At 38.2% G+C, this 25,582-nt stretch overlaps 1 protein-coding gene and 1 non-coding gene across 2 annotated transcripts in view; one reads left to right on the top strand and one right to left on the bottom strand.

The window, feature by feature from the left end:
• Window positions 1–25,582, top strand: part of LOC141325610 (uncharacterized) — a 241,861-nt gene that overhangs the window by 156,416 nt on the left and 59,863 nt on the right. The window contains exon 3 of the mRNA XM_073834387.1: window positions 18,266–18,278. Within this exon, the coding sequence (XP_073690488.1) occupies window positions 18,266–18,278 (13 nt within the window). The remainder of the gene's footprint in view (window positions 1–18,265; window positions 18,279–25,582) is intronic.
• LOC141326890 (5S ribosomal RNA) lies at window positions 1,787–1,905 on the bottom strand. The gene has a single exon (XR_012354235.1). It is a non-coding gene; the product is annotated as a 5S ribosomal RNA (ribosomal RNA).

Genomic DNA, 25,582 nt, shown 5'->3' with positions numbered 1-25,582 from the left:
CATGTTCCTCCAGCCAGTCCAGTGTCCATTGCCGTGCGTGTTCCTCCTGCCAGTCCAGTGTCGTTTTCCATCCGTCTCTCTCCAGCCAGTTCTGTTTCGTAATCCATTAATCCGTCCGTTTTTTTTAAAGAAAAATAAGTTAAGAAAAAAAAGGTTTAACCACCCTCCAGCCAGCAAAAATGCTGCTGTTAGGTGGTTTTATAACTGAAAAAAACACAAAAAAACTAACTTAAAGTAAAACCACTCACAAAACAAACAAAAAAAATCAAACACAAAATGGAGGAGAGCCTTCCTCTCCCAACTGCTGCCAACCACTTCCTGTTGCTCTCTAGCGCTCTCAGGTGGCGGTATGGCCATAAGCGAGGGCTGCTACAAAAAGTGGGCTATTTAAAGATCACCCTCCGTAAAAGCCAGCATATTACATAAATAGTGAAGAAAAGGCAAAAGCTTACAGCACCTGGTATTCCCAGGCGGTCTCCCATCCAAGTGTAACAATCGGCCTTATCAGCCGAGTTACAAGACTAAAATGGGGTCAGATTTAACTGTGAGAGATGACTAGTGGTTAAAAGAATGAGACATAAAAGAAGATTGGTTTAAATAGATTTGGTGTATTTACAAGGTTCACATAAAAGACTTTAAAACAACACGATAAAACTAGGTAAACTCTGTTAAAAGAATACAGTTCATTTGTCCATACCCTAAAAACAGTCCAAGAATCCCAGTGTGTTGATAAGTCCAATGTGAGTGTCCACCAGTGTATGTACAATCCACAAAAAGTGTAATCCAAAGTTTGCAGGTGGTGAATGGAAAGGTGAGCTCTAAAATGAGCAACTCCTCAATCCAACAGTTTGGTGAATTTTCTTTTGTTTGTCATGCTGCTCTCTTGTACAGTTTTACTTCCTACTTCCTGTCATGTGTCTAAGCACATGACAAGCCAACCATCCATTTATTAATGACACACACACACACTTAAAATGCTAAGAGTAATAAAATGGCCTAAAAAACATAAAACACTTAAAAGTCTATAATACATTTAAATGATTGTAATAAATAGAGCGGTAAAACACGTCTTTCTAAAAGCCAGCATATTATATAAATAGTGAAGAAAAGGCAAAAGCTTACAGCACCTGGTATTCCCAGGCAGTCTCCCATCCAAGTGTAACAATCGGCCTTATCAGCCGAGTTACAAGATTAAAATGGGGTCAGATTTAACTGTGAGAGATGACTAGTGGTTAAAAGAATGACACATAAAAGAAGATTGGTTTAAATAAATTTGGTTTATTTACAAGGTTCACATAAAAGACTTTAAAACAACACGATAAAACTAGGTAAATGCTGTTAAAAAAAATACAGTTAATTTGTCCATACCCTAAAAGCAGTCCAAGAATCCCAGTGTGTTGATAAGTCCAATGTGAGTGTCCACCATTGTATATACAATCCACAGAAAGTGTAATCCAAAGTTTGCAGGTGGTGAATGGAAAGGTGAGCTCTAAAATTAGCAAACTCCTCAATCCAACAGTTTGGTGACTGTCCTTTGTTTGTCATGCTGCTCTCTTATACAGTTGTACTTCCTGCTTCCTGTCATGTGTCTAGTCACATGACAGGCCAACCATCCATTTATTAAAGACACACACACACTTAAAATGTTAAGAGTAATAAAATGGCCTAAAAAACATGTAAAACACTTAACACTCTATAATACATTTAAATGATTGTAATAAATAGAGCGGTAAAACACGTCTTTCTAAAAGCCAGCATATTATATAAATAGTGAAGAAAAGGCAAAAGCTTACAGCACCTGGTATTCCCAGGCGGTCTCCCATCCAAGTAATAAGCAGGCCCGACGCTGCTTAGCTTGCGAGATCAGACGAGATCGGGCGCTCTCAGCGCGGTATGGCCGTAAGCGAGGGCTGCTCCAAAAAGTGGGCTATTTAAAGATCAGCCTCCGTAAAAGCCAGCATATTATATAAATAGTGAAAAAAGGCAAAAGCTTACAGCACCTGGTATTCCCAGGCGGTCTATCATCCAAGTACTAACCAGGCCCCAAGCTGCTTTGCTTCCGAGATCAGACGAGATCGGGCGCTCTTTTTTTTTTTTACTACATTTATTGTACAAAAATCATTATATATTTGAATACACATTGAATACACAAATCAATAACACATTTTCATTACTACTGAGGAAGAACCCAATACACAACAAAACAGTTATCACCAATTTCCGAGTATTTAGCATTGTTGCTGGGGAAACATTCATAAATATTACATGACACAAGCATCTTTTTAATCCAATCATAACAACAAATAAAAGCCTAAAAGCTAAACCAACAAAAGTTCATCTTCCCCTGGCATGTAAAAGTGCATTTTTTAAAAAATACAAATGACATATTTTGTGAAAATTTCATAAAAATCTCCCATAATATTTTCTGATTTAAAATAACTGTACAGCATTTTTACATGATCTTCTGCCATCCATTTAAAAACAAACCAAAGGTTTAAAACAAAATCTCTGTTTTTCGCTATATTCCTTCTTTTCCATATAGCTTTTTTTGCCACAATTAAAAACAAATTAATGAGTTTCTTGTTTGGTTTATTCTCTGCTATTCCCAACAAAAACATTCTACTCCAATTAAAATCCTCTTCGATACCTCTTAAATCTTTGATTAGTTTCTTAAATCCGTTAAAAAATGGATCAACTCCTTACAGAATAAAAACAAATGTAAAATTCCCTCATCTTCTGTTTTACAAACTTTGCATTGAGCATTTGTTTCTTTCTGCATAGCACACAATCTCATTTCCGTAAAAATCACATTTTGTCTAATAAAATAATCAAAACATTCTAGATCTACATCCAACCATTTCCATGCCATATGCTTCCAGATATCTTTTTCTTCAATTTCGTTAAAATGCCTTATCCAGAATTGATTGGCAACAGGTTTTTTAAAAATTATTTTCATAAAAAAACCATAAAACATTTTAACAGTACCCAAATTAAAATTCACCACCTTGTCTTTACATTTTAAAAACACATTCATTTTGTTCTCCTTTTCTTCCCTCTTGTTAAGATCATCCAGCCATTCTCCAGGGATTGCTTTTTTTACCTCTTCGTATTGTCTTTTTAAAAACATTACATTAAAATCCTCCTTCCCCTCCTCCATCGCATCCATTATCACTTGAAGTGGTAAAAATCCCTCTTTATATTCCCATAAAACATCCCTTACCTTCACAATCCCCACTTGCAACCACTTCTTAAAATAGAGGTCACGCTCTTGTATCTTTATTTTTCCATTTAAAAACAGAGGTTGATTTAAAATCCTTTCCCTCCCCTCTGGATTAAAATCCACCTCTGTTAAAAAAGCCTCCAATCATTTAAAACCTCTTTATAAAACTGTGGGATCCCCTTCATCATCCAATTCTTCAGCTTCATCCATAAAATGTCTTCCCCTAAATTAAAATTCCCACATTTGTTTAAATAGAAGCTCATAATTTTCTTCCACTCTGCATTGTTCGTGTCATCCAAATATTTCCTTACCACTTTTACCCTCATGCTTTTCATTTTTTGCTCTACGTCGACCAACCCCATTCCTCCCTCTTCTGGTTTCCCTATCAATGTAAAATATGCAATTCTTGGAGGCTTTTTGTCCCATAAAAATTCTAAAACACTTTTCTTTATTCTCTTCAAAACCCAGTCTGGCAATGGCATGACATGTAAATTGTACCACATTTTGGATAACATTAACATATTTACAATTAAAATTTTCCCTTTCAAACTTAAAGATCTGTTTCTCCAAAAAATAAGTCTTCTTTCCATCCCTCCTACCGTCTCTTCTCGCATATTGTCAATTGCCTCCTTTTCATTCCTTGCTAATATTGCTCCTAAAATCTTCATTTCTTGGACCTCCTTAAACCTAAAAAGCCCCGTTAAAATCTCGGCCCTTCCAAACTTCATATATACAGTTTTTTCTTCATTTATTTTTGCACCTGAACCCTCACAATAAAATGTTGTTTTCTCTATCACTCTTTTAACACTTTCTATATTTTCAACCACAACTGTCGTGTCATCAGCGTATTGAAATATTTTTCTTAACTCTTTTCCCTCTTCCATTTTTATTCCATTTATTCTTTTTTCTCTGTTTATTAAAAGCCCTAAAGGTTCTGCCACCAAAGAGTACAACTGTGCTGACAATGGACACCCTTGTCTTATAGATCTTGAAACTTTAAAAGGTTGAGTTAAAAATCCATTGCATTTTACTTTTGTTAAAATATCCCTGTATAAAATTGAGATCCATTTTATAAAATTATCTCAAAAACCAAATTCTTTTAAAATCGCAAATAAAAACCCATGTTCAACTCTGTCGAAGGCCTTTTCAAAGTCCATACTTATAATGTATGCGCTCCTTTCTTTTTCTTTTATATAACCGACTATATCTCTTATGCTGCTTGTAACGTCTGCTATATCCCTCCCCTTTACTCCATATGCTTGGTTGGTTTCTATTATATTTGGCATGACTTTTTTTAACCTATTCGCTAAGACCTTTGCTAAAATTTTTAAATCAGTGTTTAACATTGTAATGGGTCTAAAATTCTTCAGTTCATTTTTGTCTCCCTTTTTCTTGTATATTATTTTCATTAATCCTAGCCCCATTTTTGGGTTTACTTTTTCTTTTTTGAACACTTCTTAAATTTCATTTAAAATCCCAACTACCTTTTCTTTAAAAACTTTGTAAAACTCGCTTCCAATACCATCTATTCCAGGGCTTTTCTTCACTCTTAATTGATTTATGGCTTGTTCAATTTCTTCTGTTGTTATTTCGCTTTCACAATCCTTTTTATCCTCCTCACCAACTTTCCTTGCTATTTGTTGTAATAAAATCTTCCGTTTTTCCTCATCTCCTCCCTCTGACTTAAACAATTCCTCATAATATGTTTTCACTTCTTTTAAAATCCCCTCTGTATCTGAGACCACTTTCCCATCCTTACCTTTAAGTTCTTTAATTATTTCCGCTTTCCCCCTGCTTTTCTCAAGATTAAAAAAGAATCTGTTACATTTTTCTCCTTCCACCATGTATTTTGCTTTGCTTCTTAACATCGCCCCTTTGCATTTCTCCTCTTCTATTTTTCCCAATGTATTTTCAAATTGAATTACTTTTTGTACATTTACTTAATTTTTATTTAACTCCTCTTTTAATGTTCTCCTAACTTCTTTTTCCTTAGTTCTTTTAACCTTTTGTGACAAATTACAGTAGTTTATTGAATATTTCTTTATCTGATACTTTATATTTTCCCACCATTGCCTTTTGTCTTCCATATACATCAGATCTTTTTTCCTCTCATCTAATATATTTTCAATCTCTTTTTTAAAACTTTCATTTTTTAAAACATCAGTGTTTAAGATCCACACTCCAGGTCCCTTCGTTTCTCTTTTAAAATCCATCATCATTAAAACCATTTTGTGATCGCTTAAAGTTGTGTCTTTATAAACTATTCTGTCAATAAAACATTCCAGATTTCTAGTACTTAAGAAATAATCTATTCTGGTTTGGCACATAAAATTCCCCACCAACTGTCTTCTTGAAAATTCCTTCTTTTTCTCGTTTCTTTCCCTCCACACATCAATCATATTTTTCTCTTCCATCAACGACTTTAGTTCTTTTCTGCCCCCATCCGTTTTAAAAACCATCCCGTTTGCCATATCCATTTTGCTAAAAACTGTGTTAAAATCCCCTGCGATCACCACCTTCCCCCATTTTTCAATTACATCGGCTAAAACATTAAAATACATTTTCTTTTCTTTTTCTTCATTCGGAGCATGCACGTTCCCTAAAATAAAATTTTCTTCCTCCATCACCATTTCTACCACCATACATTTTCCTTTTTTATCACTATACAAATGCTTTGTCTTGATACCTCTGTCTTTTCTTATTAAAATCGCCATTCCTCCTCCCATTTTTCCTTCTCCGTTATTAAAGAGTAATTCCCCATCCCATCTTTTTTTAAAATCCTCCATACGATTCTCTTTCCAGTTTGTCTCTTGCAATAAAATCACGTCCTCATTTTTACACAGTTCCTTCATCTTTTCAAATTTAAAACCATTCATTAGTCCTCTAGCATTAAAAGTCACAATTTTCAACACCATAAAATAAACTAAAAGCCATTTTGTCAGCTCATGGCCTCCCCTTCCTTTCCAGTATCTCCACTGTCCTGTTTCTCCTCACATGTTTGTTTTAAAACTTTCCTTTTGGCTTTCTCTAGATTTGGTGTTACCTTAGTTCTTCTTCTTCTTTTATTTGATATTCCCATGGTGCCGCCATCATCAATGTTTTCGCTGTCTCTGTCCACTCTCCCTTCCTCGTTGACCTGCTCCTCTGACTCTTCCAATTCTGTTTGTAAATCCTCCGTCGTCTCCATCAGTGTCTCTGTTTCATCGTTGTCCTGCATTACTCCAGTCCTTTCGCTTTCATCGTCAATGTCCGTGCCTGCAATAGCCTCTCTTTGTGTTCCTCCCGTGTCCTCGCGTGGCTCCTCTTCATTGTCTCCCTCATGCATCTGCCTGCTCTCCTGGTCATCCTCCTGCTGGTCTCCGAACCAGCACTCGCACTTATTTAGTACAAGCCTGCAGTCCGGGCACCTCACTGCATTACAGTCCCGTGCGAAGTGGCCCCTCTCCTCGCACTTGAAACATTTGAAGTCTGGGCAGTCCTTCATCAGGTGTTCAGGGCTCATACACAGCCTACAGGTTCTCACCTGCTGGCTGTGTATCACCCTGAAATACTGAGGCCCCTCTTCTGTCTCCATTCTCGTGCTATAGGGCAGAGAAGCCACCTCTTTTGGGAATCGCACTCTCACAAATCTCGTTCCATCCTCGATGCGGGTGCCCGGATAAAATCTCCGTTTGATCTGGGAGATGGGAGTTACCCCCCATCCCTCCAGCTTTTGTAGAACCACGTCGTCCTCCAGGTAAGCAGGCAGATGCATGAAAGAGACAACAAATTCTTTATTATTCAACTTTTTAATTTCACATGTCTTTCAATCCATCTGCTAGTTTCTCAATATCTTCTTCTTTCTCCAATGTTATTTCATATTCTCTCATCATTTTTGGTCTTACCGCAAGTATAGTCGTCACGTCCATCTTGTCTGTCAGTGCATGAATAATATCCTCTGCTTTCCCATCCTGCACTTCAGTCAGATCAATCACTACGGTTGCTTCTTTAGCGTAAATCCGTTTCTGCTCCTTTTTAGGGTAATCCTTTTCTCGTTGTCTTTTATCCAGTCCATTTTCTGTTTGCTGCCTTTTCTCTCGTGCCAAATCCATATTCATAGCCATTAATCCATCCATAAAAAAAGAGAAAAAAAAAAGGATCTAACCACTCTCCAGACAGCAAGAATGCTGCTGTTAGGTGGTTTAAAAGTTGACAAAAAACACAAAAAACTAACTTAACGTATTACAACTCACAAAACAAACAACAAAAATTAAACACAAAATGGAGGAGAGCCTTCCTCTCCCAACTGCTGCCAACCACTTCCTGTTGCTCTCTAGCGCCTCAGGTGGGGGTATGGCCGTAAACGAGGGCTGCTCCAAAAAGTGGGCTATTTAAAGATCAACCTAAAAGCCAGCATATTATGTAAATAGTGAAGAAAAGGCAAAAGCTTACAGCACCTGGTATTCCCAGGCAGTCTCCCATCCAAGTACAAACTGGGCCCGACCCTGCTTAGCTTCCGAGATCAGACAAGATCGGGCGCTCTTTTTTTTTTTTTTTTTTCATTATCAAAAAGTACAAAATAATATTTACATAACTCATTTTTCATTCATTACACCTTTCAATCTTATTACATTTGAAGACAATTTAGCATATACAGCATGAGCTTTGAATTTAACCCTCCTTTATATCACGCAAACGAAACCAAAAACCCAAAACAAAATTACCTAACTTAAATATAACCATTTCTTTTCAAAATGTTAAACTAAACCTTTCTTTTGTACATATAAATCCACTTTCTTCTACAAATGCTTTTTCAAATTCTTCTTTGCTTAGGTATTTCCACATTATATACACATTCTTTCTAACAATACTCTTGAACATTTCAATCACATCTACTTTCTTTCTCTCATAGTATGCCATATTCCTCCTCACCCATATTGCATACCTTGCATTACTCAGAATCAAATTCCAAAAGTTCACCTTCCTATCCTTATAATTTTTACATTCACCAAACAAAAACAGTTTTTTCCACTCATCTTCTGCAACCCCTTTTCCCATTCCATCTTTTATCAGTTTTTTCATTTTTCCATGAAACTCCTCAAGTTCCTTGCACTCAAAGAAAATGTGCATCAAAGTTTCTGGCTCTGTCTCACATATATCACATTCTCTACTCACATTTTTATTCATTTGATGAATTACCACCTTTGTATAGATTCTATTGTGTCGTAGCTTGAAGTCCAAGTTCTCTCAGTCTAGTCCGTTGTATTTTATATTGAAGTTTCTCCATATTGTTTTTACTTTCAAATCAGGAAACAATCTTGGCCATACCGCTTCTGATGCAGGCACTTTGATCTCCTTTCTGACCATCATTTTGTATACAGTTTTCACATTTATCTCCCACAAAAACTTTTTTCTCCCATTTTCCACAATGTACATTTCAGGCATTCCCCAATCTCCCACTTTAACAGTTTCCCTTTCAATCCTTTCTACCCACCTTTCAGGCAGGCTTTTTTTAATGTTTTCACATTCACCATCCACTTTTGCTTTCTCAATTTCATCATCCCACCCCACCACACAATCATATATTGCTCTATTCGGTAAAAAACCTTTTACATATTCGTAAGCCAAATCCTTTACTTTCCTTACCCCCGCTCTCATGAACAGTCTGTTGTAAAGCATTTTCCCTCCCCTCCTTATTCTTGGGTTCAGGAAAATTGGCTGATTGTGTATTTGGTTTATGTTTTCACATTCATAGTTTACATTTATCACAAATTCAGCCCATGCAGTAAACACTTCTTGGTAAAACAAAGGCAACTTTTCAATCATTGGCTTTTTTAAAACCATGAACACTCCTTCTTCACCACACCCTCCTCCTTCATTTAAATATTTTCTCATATACCCCTTCCATCCATATTCTACTTTGCCACATAAATACTTTTTTATTGTCTTAACTCTTATTGCTTTCCTTTTCACATCTAAATCCATCAATTTCAAACCCCCCTCACTGTAATCTGCTATTAATGTTTTTGCTGATATTTTTACTCCTTTCCCACCCCACACAAAAATATTCACAGCCTCTTTTATTCCATTTAACACCCAGTCTGGTAAATCAATTACTCCCATCACATAATTACATTTAGCTAACAATAAAGAATTAACCACTACCACTTTTCCTCTTAGTCTTAATTCCCTTAGTCTCCAAAACTGTAACACTTGCTTGATTTTGTTTAGCACTCCCGACCATGTTGCATCTCTTGCCTCTTTTGCATTCTCTCCTACGTTTACCCCTAAAATTTTTATAAAATCTTTCGTTATTTTAAATGGAACATCTGACCCTTCCACCCTTATTCCTCCTATACTCATTATTTCAGATTTTTCCACATTTATTTTAGCACCTGACGCTTTCCCATATTTTTCCATCTGTTTTCTAATTTTATTTATACTCTCTATATCCCTAACTGTAAAAGTTGTATCATCTGCATATTGGTGTATTACACTCAATCCCCCATTTGGTATTTGAATACCTTTTATTTCCTTGTCATTTTTGATGAGTGTCGCCAGTGGCTCAGCTGTTATTGAATACAATATTGCAGACAACGGACAGCCTTGCCTTACGGACCTCTCTAACTGAAAGGGGTCAGTTAGCACCCCATTAACTTTAACACAACTTTTAGCATTTACATATATTAATTTTATCCACTTTTGCATTCTCTCTCCAAACCCAAATCTCCCCATTGTCTGTTCTATAAAGCTATGTTCCACCCTATCAAAAGCCTTATTTAAGTCTATAGATAAAACCAATCCCCCTTTCCCATCTTTCCCCATCCCTTCTACTACGTCCCTTATTGTGCAAATTGTATCTGTAATGTCTCTTCCCTTTATGCTATAAGCTTGACTTGGTGATACTATTGACCCTACCACCTCTTTTATCCTATTTGCCAGCACTTTTGTCAGTATTTTATAATCCGTGTTTAACAGACTCAACGGTCTATAATTTTCTAGCTTAAGTGGACTTCCTTTATTTTTATATAGTATTGTGATTACTCCTAGCCCCATAGACTCTGGCATTTCACCTCTCTCTTCCATACTTCTATAAACCTTCCACAATATTGGTGCTACAGTCTCTTCAAAAGTCTTGTAAAACTCATGCGTTAAGCCGTCTGAGCCCGGGCTTTTATTCTTCTTTGTCTGTTTTATTGCTTCTTTTATTTCTTCGATACCTATGTCACTTTCACATATATTTTTCTCACTTTCACTTAACCTCACACTCACAGAGTTCAAAACTTCCTCCACACACTCCTGTTTAACCCCTTCTTTCTTAAATAGCTTCTTATAAAATATTTCTACTTCTCTTATTATCTCCACATAATCAGTAATCTTATCTCCTTTTTCATTTTCCAACTCTGTTATATACTTTTTCATCTGCTTTTTCTTTTCTAGGTTTAGAAAGAACTTTGTGCTTCTTTCTCCCTCTAACGCATACTGCGCTCTACTCCTTATTATTGCACCCTTACTTTTTTCTTTTTCATACTCCTCTATTTCTGCATTTATCTGCATAAAGCGTTCTTTATCTTGCTCGGGATTACTTTCTATTTTTTCTGCTTCCCTCTTCAATTCATTTTGCATTACCTCAACTTTGCTCCTTCTCTTAAAATTCCTTTGTTTGGCATACCTAATACTTCTTTTTTTAATTATCCCTTTCATTTTTTCCCACCACTCACATACATTTTCATCAAATAAGAAATTTTCCATTTCATAATCTATACATTTTCTGATATTTTCTTTATATGCCTCTTCTTTTAGCAAGTCTGCATTCAAACACCACATTCCTCCCCCCCTCTCCTCCTCGTTAACACCCATCTTTACCATCATCATAACATGGTCACTTACCCCCACAAACTTATATCTCACATTTTTTATATATTTTAACATTTCCCTTTTGGTTAAACATAAATCTATACGGCTTTGTTTCAAAACTCCCATCACCAATTGTCTTCTAGAGAAGTCTTTTTTGTAGGGATTCTCATCCCTCCATACATCAACTATGTCCTCATTTTGCATCCATTCAGTTAAATATTTTCTGGATACATCTGACTTAAAGTTTGCGCTACTTGACGCGTCCAGTCTTGTGCACCATACATTAAAGTCACCGACTATTATAAAGTTACCTTTACACAGCGGCTTAATATCTTTAAAGACTTCTTTTCTTTCATTTTCTATGTTAGGTGCATAAATGTTTATCAGCCTGAACAGTTCATTGTGAAATACAAATTCAATCACTAACAGTCTCCCATTTCCATCCTTGTATATTTGCTTCACATTATTTAATCGATCTCCTTTTATCAGGGTTGCCACGCCACAGGATTTTGCAGTCCCATGATTAACAATAATTTCACCTTTCCACCTCTTTCTTATGTTGTCCATTATTTCATCAGACCAGTGTGTCTCTTGCAAACAGAGTATATCCGCTTTTAACAAACCCTTCACCTTCTCAAACTTATTTTCATCTCTTAGTCCATTGCTATTCAAACAGGCAATGTTCATAATGCCCCACATAGCAAGTATCATAATTTTGAAAAAAATCATACTCATTTTGTTAAATCCAGGCACTTACTTTCTGCAGTGTGCTCCTTCATTTCTTCCTTCTTTCTTTTCTTCTGCACCCTTTTTCCTTCGCTTGTGTCCATGTCCTCATCCTCGATTGTCGCTAAACTCTTTGGTACTCCTCCACGTCCCTCCACCTGCAGCTTTTCGCCTTGCCCTTTCGCACTGTCACCCTCCTGACTCTCTCCATCACCTTTCGCTGTTTCCCCTTCTCCATCTTCACACTCCAAGCCTTTCATAGCCATCTCCTTTCCGGGTTCCGCTCTCCTCTCTTTCTTTTTTCTTTCTCTCTCTCTCTGCCTCTGCCCTGGAGCCTCCTCCTCTTGACTGCTCACATTCTCAATCACTCTCCACTCCACTGTTCTTTCTTCTCCACTCCATGCATCCCTTCTTTCTTCTCCATTCACTTCACCTTCCTTTCCTTCGATCTCCACCTCTTCATCCACCTCATACAGATCCGAATCCTCCTCATTGCTGTTTTCCTCATCCATCTCCGGCAGTGTTTCACACACACATAATCCAGGTCGCATATTGCACATAATGCAGTTCACCTCCTTGCACTCTCTGGCGTAATGTCCCTGCTTGTCACATTTAAAACATCTGAAGCTCGGGCAGTCTCTTACAATGTGACCTGGCTGAATGCACAGGCGACAGACTTTCCCTTGCCTGTCATGTATCACTCTGAAGTGCTCAGTCCCTCCTAGTGTCTCAAACTTTGTTGAATATGGCAGTGATTTTACCACATCATTGAATTTTACCTTTAAAAATCTTGTCCCATCAGCGATATCTGTCCCCGGCCACATTCTCCTTTTCACTCTTGAGACCGCTTTAACTCTCCATTCCGACAGCTTTCTCAGTATCTCCTCGTCCTGAATATACATTGGTAGACCAAGAAATGAGACCACCATCTCCATACAGTCCACCTCTTTCGCCATAACCCGACTGTTCTTTATCTTTAGCCTATCCAACAACTTCTTTCCTTTTTCCTCTTCCATTGTCAGCTCGTATTCTTTTGGTGTTTTGTATTTACAGCCGATCACCACTCCACACTCTTCTCTCACTTTCTTCAGTATCTCCATCATCGTTATTCTATCTTCTCCTTCTATTTCCACCAGCACTGTGAGCCTCTTTTCATAATTCCTTCTTATTTGGTCCCGTTCTCCATCCATTTCCCTTGTGTTCCTTTTCTCCAGGCCTCTTCCCACTTCCATTTTGTCATCCAACATTGTAGCCATCTCAGCACAGAAAGTATTTATCCCCAAACAGCAAAAGCCGTTTGGGGATTAAATAACTTTACTGCCCACCAATTCCTCTTTTCCAAAAAGGTTGTTTAAAAGACAAAGGCTTCAATTTCCAGTTCTCAAACTTAAAACACTCTCTGTTTACTTTCTCCAGCAAGCTGTACCACTTCCTGCTTCCACTAGGGCGCTCTCAGGGTGGTATGACCATAAGCAAGGGCTGCTCCAAAAAGTAGGCTATTTAAAGATCAGCCTCCGTAAAAGCCAGCATATTATATTAAAAAGTGAAGAAAAGGCAAAAGCTTATAGCACCTCGTATTCCCAGGCAGTCTCCCATCCAGGTACTAACCAGGCCCGACTTAGTCTCAGCCTCAGACGTCACGCCCACGGAACGTTGGCTAAACGTCTGATGCATATGGTACACTTAACTGGAAACACTTCAGGAATGTCGAAGTCGTCATCTGATTAGTTAAATTTGATCGGATTTCCGGTTGACGCGAGTGTCGCGTTTATTTTCGGTCCGCCGGGAAACGAAGGGCCGACTGATTTACTCTTGTGTTTTGTTAAGAGGTGCTTATGCAGACGCCATTGTTGTTATACAACGTTCGCGAACAAATTACTGAGTTACTGCTTGTTCTCCTTCTTCTTATTTAACTTTCAATGCTGTTTATTTCAGTGACTGCAGCTGACTTGTTGCACGCCAGTCTGTTGTTGTGGGGGCATTTTCACGCCCCTAAACGTGACCCTGAACAAAACGAACTGTGATTGGTTGTTTGACATGTCAGTCAAACGGCCTTATGGGCGGGCCTTGGCCAATTAAAGCTTCCATGAATTCCAGACCTTCAGCCGTCAGTCTGAAGGTCTGGCTACGCGAGACTACACTGTTAGCCCGGATTTAGTTTCTACTTAAATATTCAAGTATAATGCACTAAAACAAAAAAGTTTGATGGTATTACTTTCTAATTTTAAGTATATTCTACTAATTTGTTGGCATAGTCCAATGTGCAAATAATTTGAAGTACAATAAGCTTAAATTAAAAAAGTTATTGAACAGACCACACCTCTTCTTCCCAGTTGTGACATGATCAGTTGCTCAAGGTATCAATGTGTGTGTGTTTCCTTATTTTAACAATCTTTATTGCAGCTGCTCTTACACACAAATACATACAGACATATAATACAAAACAAAAACAGTCCAAAACTGATTTCAGCCAAGCACCGAGTCGAAGTTTACTGTCTTTGTTGCGGTTGTGTGGAATCAGGCACTGCTGGCGAGGAACTGGAAGGTGAGTTTAACTCCGAGTGTAAAAACCTCATTTAAACTTTCGCCATTTCGACGGACATTTTAGACACTGGCTAACTTACCTGTGTAATGTATATTTAGCTAACTGTGGGGGGAGGGGTTTGGGGCAGCGGTGGAAACAATTTTTTAACGTTTACCGGTTCGTTGGAGTTTTTATCCACAACTAATCGATATCTAACGCTAGATCACTTTCTCACGCGAGTTGCTGATCGCGTGCTGTAAAAACACGATTTTAACCAGTTTCACTGCCTTTAGGCTTTCACCTGGCCGGCTGCTGCAAGCGGCGTTTTTTCCATGAAGATAGCGGGAACACGTGCGGCTGTTTTACGCGGTTTACCACACCCTACTGTATCTGGTAAGTTAAGAATGTATGTGAGTGTGAGGAGAATGCATGTGTGTGAGAGGAGAATGCGTGCGCGCGCGTGTGTGTGTGTGTGTGTGTGAGAGAGGAGAATGCATGCATGTGTGTGTGTGAGAGGAGAATGCATGTTTGTGTGTGTGTGTGTGTGTGTGTGTGTGTGAGGAGAATGCATGTGTGTGAGGAGAATGCATGTGTGTGTGTGTGTGTGTGTGTGTGTGTGAGGAGAATGCATATTGTGTGTGTGTGAGGTGAATGCATGTGTGTGTGAAAGGAGAATATATGTGTGTGTGAGGAGAATGCGTGTGTGTGTGTGTGTGTGAGAGAGAGAGGAGAATGCAAGTGTGAATGTATGTGTGTGTGACAGGAGAATATGTGTGTGTGTGTGTGTGTGTGTGTGTGTGTGTGAGGAGAATGCATGTGTGTGAGAGGAGAATCTGTTTGTGTGTGTGTGTGAGGAGAATGTATGTTTGTGTGTGTGAGGAGAATGCATGTGTGTGTGTGAGAGGAGAATGCATTTGTGTGTGAGAGGAGAATGCAAGTGTGTGTGTGAGGAGAATGCATGTGTGAATGCATATGTGTGTGTGAGAGGAGAATGCATGTGTGTGTGAGAGGAGAATGCATGTGTGTGTGAAAGGAGAATATATGTGTGTGTGAGGAGAGTGTGTGTGTGTGAGAGGAGAATGCATGCGTGTGTGTGTGTGTGTGTGTGTGTGTGTGTGTGTGTGTGTGTGTGTGAGAGAGGAGAATGCATGCATGTGTGTGTGTGAGAGGAGAATATATGTGTGTGTGAGGAGAATGCATGTGTGTGTGTGTGAGAGGAGAATGCATGCATGTGTGTGTGAAAGGAGAATATATGTGTGTGTGAGGAGAATGCATGTGTGTGTGTGTGTGTGTGTGTGTGTGTGTGAGGAGAATGCATGTGTGTGTGTGTGAGGAGAATGCATGTGTGTGTGTGAGAGGAGAATGTATGTGTGTGTGAGGAGAATGCATGTGTGTGTGTGAAAGGAGAATATATGTGTGTGTGAGGAGAATGTGTGTGTGTGTGTGTGTGTGTGTGTGTGTGTGTGTGTGTGTGTGTGTGTGTGTGAAAACTTGGCTGAAAAATTTTGGGTTCAGTTAACATTAAATATTTTGATGTTAATTGTACAGTGAAAAGGAATCTGAACAAGTCAGGCCTCATATCTTGTATGAACAGAGTGTCTTTTACTATATGTCAGTGTACAGTGTTTCTTCTTAGGGTATTTTTATTGTTAACATTTTGAAAATGTATGTGCTAACTAACACACGATTGTACATTTTTTTGTACAAGGACACAGCTGACAATGACTTGTGGGATTGCTTTTCATCGGTGAAGAAAACCTTAAGCTGAACCCGTCCAAAGTGGAAATCATCTTGGAAGGGAATGTGGTGATGGATGACCTGGCCAACCTTCCTCAGGCCTTCTGTGTTCGTTTTGGACTGATATATGCCCTGCCCCTGGACTATCCCAGATACATGAAAAACACTTTTTGCTTTGTTCAGCAGGTGCTGTTTAATCTGGGTAAAAGTGAGCTGGAACCCCAAAATTCAGACTCTGAAAAACCAACTTGCAGTGTAAGTTTTATGCTGTGCTTTTAGAAAAACAACCTGTTATGTGTATGTTCACAATAAAGCATTTTACTCCTAACCGAGGTGTTTTCAACAAATGTTTCATCTGTTTTCTTGATCTGAATATGTAATTATAATGCACCAGATTTAAAACTGAAATAATAATTTAATGATAATAAATTAACTATAGGGGAAGAAAGATAAGTAAGCTACAACTAGGTATTTGGTACATTATACTTAAGATATTAAGTGTATTAATTGTGCAAAGTAGTTAACTTGGCAAAACATGTCGAGTTAAATCAATTTTGAATTGAGTTTAATGTACTTAACATTTTCAGTTAAATGTACTTAGGTTTTCATTACACATTACTTATTTTTTTAAGGCAACCGGTTTCCTCAAATTTTTTAAGTAAATTCAACTTATCCGGGTTTACAGTGTAGGCCCGACTCTGCTTAGCTTCCGAGATCAGACGAGATCGGGCTCTCTCAGGGTGGTATGGCCGCTATTTAAAGATCAGCCTCCGTAAAAGCCAGCCTAGTAAATAGTGAAGAAAAGGCAAAAGCTTACAGCACCTGGTATTAACATGCGATCTCCCATCCAAGTGTAACAATCAGCCTTATCAGCCAGGGTTGGGGCCAATTCAGGAATGAACTCAACAATTCCAATTCAAAGAAGGAAATGGAATTGGAATTGGAATTCAACAACAATTACAGGAAACAGAGTTGGAATTGAATTGGAATTACAGGAAGTGGAATTCAATTCAGGGAAATTCCGCTGAATTCCGTTTATTGCTGTTTCTGAGCATTTATTTGTGATTGCATTTAGAGACATACATTTGAACTTTGTTTATGATGCTTTACAAATACCATGTATGAAATAGAGTTGATCAAGTGCAAGTAAATAAAAATGAGAACTGTACATTATGAATTAATAATTGAATGACAGTGGTGATAAGTTTCTGGATGCACCATACATTCAATATATGATTACCACATAATATATGTCTCAACTAACAAAAAAATGAGTCATGTTCATTCATGCATTTCATTCACTTTTTATTGCATCGAATTATCATCATTTCCTGAAATTTGGCATGTGAAATGATCATGCTTAACATACTAAACATACAGTACTCTGTATTTCTTTTATCTGTTTGTTGTTTATGCGATTTACAATATTTAATGTACTATAAACTATTAAGCAAATCAAGTCAAATTATTTCCTTTAGCAACTCAAGTGTAATTTAGTGGAATTTATTTGAATTCAATTCTGTTTCCTGACATTCCAGTTAAATTCCAGTTCCATTTCCTGTCAGCTGCATGCAATTCCAATTCCAATTCCATTCCAGGAAGTGAATTGGAATTTACCATTCATTCTCAATTCAATTCATGAATGGCCCCAACCCTGTTATCAGCCAAGTTACAAGACTAAAATGGGGTCAGATTTAACTGTGAGAGATGACTAGTGGTTAAAAGAATGAGACATAAAAGAAGATTGGTTTAGATAGATTTGGTTTATTTACAAGGTTCACATAAAATATTTTAAAACAACACAATAAAACTAGGTCAACTCAGTTTGTTAAAAGAATACAGTTCAGTTGTCCATACCCTAAAAACAGTCCAAGAATCCCAGTGTGTTGATAAGTCCAATGTGAGTGTCCACCAGTGTATATACAATCCACAGAAAGTGTAATTCAAAGTTTGCAGGTGGTGAATGGAAAGGTGAACTCTAAAACGAGCAACTCCTCAATCCAACAGTTTGGTGACTGTCCTTTATTTGTCATGCTGCTCTCTTATACAGTTGTACTTCCTGCTTCCTGTCATGTGTCTAGTCACATGACAGGCCAACCATCCATTTATTAAAGATACACACACTTAAAATGCTGCTGTTAGCGAACAACTTTCTTTTGAATCGGCTTTGGCCGCCACTCTGAAAGACTTGAGGTTAAGCTTTTCTCTGAGAAAAGAACAAGAAACTGCACTGAGGTCGTTCCTACAAAAGAAGGATGTATTTCGATGTACTTCTTCGTTGTGTTGATTGGTTGTAGCGCTATCCTATCACGTGGAGAGGGAGTTTAAAAGACAACCGTTTATCCCACCCTTCCGGTTGAGCCCTGTCTATGGAGAATGCCCAGACCCTACATTTATGTGGGTCTGGCTTGTCAGGCTAGGACTGCAGGCCTTTAGTTGCAAAATCGGATTTGTTAAACAGAGGGAGGAAATTAATGTTTTTGTTCGCATCTGTTGTAGTAACGACTGAGCGTCAATCTGACATTGTGCTCCCCCTTCTGCATATTCAGAAAGTACTTCAATGATTACATCATACAGAATGAGTACTTTACTCACTGCTGATGATCTGGAACTCCATCTTGTGTCACATCTTCGCTCCAGTTCCAGTGCTCTCCGATCGGGGTACATTGTTTTTTGCACGTCCAGGAAACGTGCGTGCTGCTGACACATGAAAGTGTGCTGGGAGTTGACAGTGTCAAAAAAGTCGAAGCATCAGCTGATGTGCATGCCACAGAGGCCAGGACTAGATTTAGTCTGTGCGAGTGACAATGCACATATATTGCTTTTTGGAAAGTGCTCTTCAGGATGGCTTGAACACCCCCCTTTTGTCCAGCCATAACAGACGCACCATCAAATCCAAATCCAACACACAAGTTTGGATCCAACTCTAAAGGTGTCACCACTTCCAATATCTTTTTGCCAATGCCCTCAGCCGTCATGTCATCTGTATCCAATAGGCCAATTGCCCTTTCCTTCACAAGTCCTTTGTACACATATCTTAAACAGACGGCCACCAACTCTTTTTTTGAAGTGTCCTTACACTCATCTGCAAGAATCGCATAGAAAGTTCCCTCAGATTCATGAAGTTATTTTTTATGCGTTGTAGCAGCAGCGTGGATGCAGCATTTAATAGTTCATTTTGGATGTCATGGCTAACATCTCCAGGAAATTACCTGCATTTTTTCTTTCGTCGTTCTCCCGGTATCCACGTAAAGGTATCTCCTGTTTTGCACACGTGAGAACAATGTCAAGTATCACTTTTATGTGGTCTTGATTTCTCTCTATTATCTCATCCTGCCGGCCATCTGCATTGAGAAGCTGCACTGTAACAAATTTCTGTAGTTTTCACAGCATTATTACTGTAAAATGAACAAATCCATACTGTAGAATATGTATACAGTATGTTGCTGTAAATCGGCAATGCATCATGGGTAAAAATACAACCGCGGGAAATTCTACAGTAAAATTATATTTTCCTGTGAATCATAGTACAGTAGTTGTGATCGGCATTTTTCTCTCGTCTGGATTAACCTACGTAATGGGCGTATTTTTTCCAATTTGACCTCAGAAAGGTAAAGTTGCTCTTTATTTTTCCATATTTTTTGTCATTATTGTTATATTTACAGTTTTCACTCGAGACATTATGCGTGTTTAACTTTCAGAGAGCGTGAGAGAGAGAGAGAGAGAGTCGACCGTGCGAAGGAGAGGCGGGACCGGGCGGACATCCACATTAACCAGTAAGTGTTCGCATATTATTGCAAAAAGAGCATTAAATTTTGATATATTTTCAGGCATGGCAACATTTTATTGCTAAAGTCATTATTTCGGTAAAGAACTGACATGGCTGAATATAATCTAATCTGGAAGTGCGTCCGTGTGTGTGTTTGTGGATTAGCCGTTTGAAGCCACATGTGTTTTTCTCTTGCTAGATACTGCACAATGGATATTGCTTTAATACGGACGAAAATGCAGAAACAGGTAAGGCGTTAAAACTGCAAGACATTTTTCATAGGACTGTGTTTTTTACTCTGCTCTACGTCAGTCCTCATATATGAGTTAAAATGGCTTCGCGCCACAAACTAAACACTACTGTCAGCAAAACTACGTCATTCAGGACTAAAGGGCTAAAGACGAAATGGCCTCAGACAAAAAGACATCAGATCTCGTAAGCCTCCGTCTATCAAATAATTAATGTTTGTTATTTAATGGTTACGTTATTAACATATCCGCTGTCACAATGCTTCGATTTTCTTTCGGATATTATAATACATAACAATACAGGGCTCGCAAAATCGCTAGCCCAGTGTCCCGGGGCTATTGTGTTTTCCAGTCGGGCTGCCAAAATGTTTCACCAGCCTGCTCGGGCTATCTTAAAGGAGAGGGCTCCTGTAGGTCCTTAAAAACTCCTCAATTCAGTTGTTTCACATGTAAGACCGTACAAAGTTTTTAATACGTTAAAGAGTATAAGAAAAGTCTTAATTATAATTGTATAAGGTCTTTTACAGTTAGGAAAAAGACAAGAAACGCGATAGGGCTGGATTAAACTTCAAAAGGCAATGATATATGCGTGCTGCATGTTTCAAAGTCAAAATGCAGCACGGATGTCTTTATATGAATGTATCTGAAGGGAACCGACTGTCCTCAGAATCGTGTCGATGGCATTTTCATTTAATCTTAAACCGAAACCTTAAATTAAACATTTAGGGGTGGTTTCCCGGACCAAGATTAAGCCTAGTCCTAGACTGAAATGGCCATTTAAATCAGACTAACAATAGAAATGTGCTTTCTCTGTCATGATTTTAAAAAGTCTAAGACTTAGTCTAGTCCAGAATTTAATAGGCTAATTTCCTGGAGGAAGACTAGAGCAACTTCAGGACTAAATTGTGGGTTAAATTAAACCTACCAGGAGCCAGGTTTAACTTCAGATTAATTTCATTTGGAGGACACATGGATTACTTGGACTATGTCAATGATGATCAGCGCTTTCCACCAACCAGACAACTCAACTCATCTCTGTATACTCAATTTGAAAGAAGAGATCATAATGGAATTTTGCTTGGTGACAGTGGGTATGCTCAGAAGTATTTCTTGTTTACGCTGTACTTGCACCCAACAACAGCTGAACAACTGTGCTACAACCAGGCTCATATGCGCACAAGGGGTTTAGTCGAGCGCATGTTTGGAAGAGTCGTTTTCAGTGCCTTAGGAAAACACTCAGATTCAAACCAAGTAGATGCTACACTGTCATCTTTGCAACAGCTGTTCTTCACAACTACCTAAAAAATCAGGGATGCCCAGATCCCCCAATAGAAGAGGATGACCATCCAGAAGTGCCACCATTTACAGCAAACCACAGAGAAGGACTTGCATACAGGGATGCTTTTGCATTGTGCCACTTTAAATAGATCTGTTTACATTATTTAACTTTCAACCCTCTGTTCAGATCTGTTAAATGTAATAATTAAACCAAATATTTGTTAAAAGTGTACAACTTTTTGGTCTGGTATGTTACTGAAACCACCACAGCATCCATCTTTTCTTAATAAAACAATATTTATTTCACAGATTCATGTACTGATGTGATATTTGAGCCTGTTGCATCTCTCTCTCCTTCATCTTTATCTCCAGTTCTACTTGTAGTATCTTCATCTTCATTTCATGCTCTTCCTTAATCAAATCAAATCAAATCAAATCAAATTTATTTGTTAAGCACCTTAAAAAACACAGCGTGTACCAAAGTGCTGTACAACACTATAAACACAATAAAAACACAGATATAGATAATAATAATATAGAAACACAGATTAAGCACAGTAAAAATAAAACAGAATATAATACAAAATTAAAAATATAGAAAAGCAGATAGAAGTAGATCCAAACTAAACGCATCTAATTCAAATCAATAGTCCTTACTCAGCCGTAAAAGCCTCGTCAAACAGATAAGTCTTAAGACGGATTTTAAACATGCTAACAGAGGTAGACAGTCTGACAGATGCTGGTAATGCATTCCACAACTTTGGAGCAGCCACGGAGAAGGTACGATCTCCTTTGGTTTTTAGACGTGACCGAGGAATTTCAAGGAGCAGCTGGTCTTGAGATCTTAAAGATCTCTGTGGATGATGAACATTTATAAGTTCAGAAATATATTTTGGTGCCAGTCCATGAAAGGCCTTAAAAGTATACAAAAGCACCTTATATTTTATTCTACAGTGAACAGGTAGCCAGTGTAGAGAGGCCAGAATGGGGGATATATGATCCCTCTTTCTTGTGTTCGTCAGCAGCCTTGCTGCAGCATTTTGTACCCGCTGGAGATGTGACAGTGAAGACTGACTTAAACCCAGGTATAAAGCATTGCAATAATCAAGGCGTGAGGATATAAAAACATGAATTACTTTCTCCAGATCACTGAAAGATAAGACAGATTTGAGTTTAGCAATATTTCGCAGTTGAAAAAAGCTACTCTTTACAACTGACTTAATTTGTCTCTCAAATTTCAACTCTGTGTCAAAAATAAAACCCAAATTTTTAACGTGGGTATGCAAATTGGATGACAACGGACCCAGACTTGTTGCTATCTTTTTTGCATAGTTAATCGGGCCAAATAAAATTATTTCTGTCTTTTTTTCATTTAACTGAAGAAAGTTTGTATTCATCCAGCATTTAATATCGTTTAAACATTCAATGAGTGATTTAACACATGTATCATCTCCTGACTTTATGGGCAAATACATCTGAGTGTCGTCTGCATAAAAATGGTATGAGATATTGTATTTCTTAAATATGGAGCTAAGAGGGAGCATATATAATGAGAATAGTACTGGTCCTAAAATGGAGCCTTGAGGGACCCCACATGAAATAGACGCTTTTTTTGATGAAAAATTTCCAATTTTAACAGAAAAAGTTCTATTTTGAAGATAGGAGGTAAACCAACTTAGAGCAGTTCCTTGGATGCCCACATAATATTTTAAACGTTCAATCAGAATAGTGTGATCGATTGTATCAAATGCTGAGCTAAGATCTAACAGAACCAAAGCAGCATTGCTACCAGCATCAACACTTAACAAAAGATCATTCGATACTTTAAGAAGCGCTGATTCAGTGCTATGGCGTGTTCTGAAACCAGATTGAAATGTATCAAGGACTTCATTATTTGTTAAAAAGGAGTTTAGCTGGCCAAGAACAATCTTCTCTAGAATTTTAGATAAGAATGGTAGCTTAGATATTGGCCGAAAGTTATTTAGGTCTGCTGGGTCTAGACCAGACTTTTTAAGGAGGGGCTGGACAACAGCATGTTTAAGACTTGATGGGACACAGCCACTAGTCAGACTGCAATTTATAATAGAGAGAATGCTTGGTCCAATAGTATCTATAAGCTTAACACATAGTTTGGAGGGGAGGACATCACATGACGAGGATGTAGGTTTTAAGTGTGTGACAACATCCTTAAGAACTAGGAGTGAAACTGGCTCAAACTGAAACAAATTATAAGACACATGTGTTAATGCAGCAATTTTGTCATATTTCGATGCCGTAATTGACAACCTTATATCTTCAATTTTCTGAGTAAAAAACATCAGAAACATTTCACACGTGTCTGCTGAGGGATCAGGGCCAGCACTGTACTCTGGTTTTATTATAGTATTTATGATTTTAAATAAAACCTGTGGACTATGGGCATTTTGTTCAATTACCCCTGAAAAGTATTCTGTTCTTGATGTTTTCACTGCTTTTTCATATCTTTGTAGACATTCTTTTAAGACCTCGTAAGAGACCTGAAGCCTATCCTTCTGCCATTTCCGTTCCGCTCTCCTGCACTCCCGTCTAAGCAGTCTGATATTTTCATTTATCCAAGGCTGGGTTTTAGTCTTTTGTTTCCTTAATTTATATGGAGCAACCTCATTAATTATATCAGAACATACATTATCAAACAAACTAACCAACTCTTCTGGGCCCATTAAGTGGGATGAAGATTCAATAGTGTGAGTTAATGGATGAGCAAGGAATACTGATGAGAAATCACTGACTGTATTAGATGTAATCGTACGAGTATAAGCAGCAGTGGGTTGTTGTTGTTTTGGGGGACTACATAAGAGTGAGATATTAAAAACAATAGGGTTATGGTCAGAGAAAGTATGATCTAAGATCTGTATGTCATACACAGAGATACCCATGAGAAGAACTAGATCAAGAGTATGCCCAAGCTGATGAGTAGGGCCAGTAGTACAGCGTGAAAAATTGAACAGATCAATCATATTTAAAAACTCTTTGACTAAGGGTTTTGATGGACAGCAGACATGAATATTAAAATCACCAAGAAGTATAATGTTATCATAAGATGTAACAATCCCAGATAAAAAGTCTGAAAACTCCTGTATAAAGCTTGTATTATGTTTGGGAGGTCTATACACAAGAACACACAGTACAGGATTTGGTAATGCAATTAAGCATGATTGAACCTCAAAGCTCTGATAGCTGTTGACAGGGGTTAACCGACATTTCCACTTGTTTTTAAATATTAATGCTATTCCTCCCCCTCGACCAGCAGATCTTGGGGTGTTAAAAAAGGTGCAGTCCATAGGTAAAAGTTCAGAAAAAGGGCTTATATCTCCTGCATTAAGCCATGTCTCAGTAACAAATAAGAAATCTAGTTTTTGTGATACAAAGAAATCATTTAAGATAGACGTTTTGTTTGCAACAGATCTAGCATTGACCAATGCTAGAGTTGCTTCAGTACAATGAAAAGTGTCATGTTGTGTACTGGCCTGAACTGATGTTAATATGTCCACATATCGTAGATTGTTGAACTGTCTTCCTCTGCCACATCTCTGCGATCTAACCAAGACGATCTGTGACGTCGGCACACGCGAAGCAGGACAGATATACTGTAGATGGGTGTTCTCTGACCGCAGTACGATTTCCTCTGGTATTGATATATCCACATGCCGAAGGTTTTTGAACTGTATTCCTCTCTCCTGACTCCGCGATCTAGCCAAGACGATCCGTGACGTCGGCTCACATGAAGCAGGGCAGGTATACTGTAAGTTGGTGTTTTCCGACCACCGTCCAGTTTCCTCTGGTGTTGATATATCCACATGCCGAAGGTTTTTAAACTGTATTCCTCTACCATGACTCCGCAATCTAGCCAAGACGATTCGCGACGTCGGCACACGCGAAGCCGGGTGGACGTAATTTAGATATGAGTTCCTTAACTCTAAAGAGTTCTCCAGGGAGTATTGCTGGTCACTAAAATCAAGAGTGAGACCATTTCTCGTTTGAACCCATAAACCAGCTCGTCTCCCACGTTTCCTGCTGCTGTGGCGTTTCTTTTTCTGACGCCCAAACAAGCACCACGTATCTTTTTTTTTTTTAAGATTTATTTTTTGGCCTTTTTGCCTTTATTAGGACAGGACAGATCAGATAGGACAGGAAGCGAGGTGGGAGAGAGTTAGGGGGCGGGATCGGGAAAGGTCCTCGAGTCGGGATTCGATCACGGGACGCCC

Source organism: Garra rufa, chromosome 2 (assembly GCF_049309525.1).
Source record: "Garra rufa chromosome 2, GarRuf1.0, whole genome shotgun sequence".
NCBI lineage: Eukaryota > Metazoa > Chordata > Actinopteri > Cypriniformes > Cyprinidae > Garra > Garra rufa.
The sequence above is the reverse complement of the archived record's forward strand: the minus strand, read 5'-3'. Positions and strand labels throughout refer to the sequence as shown.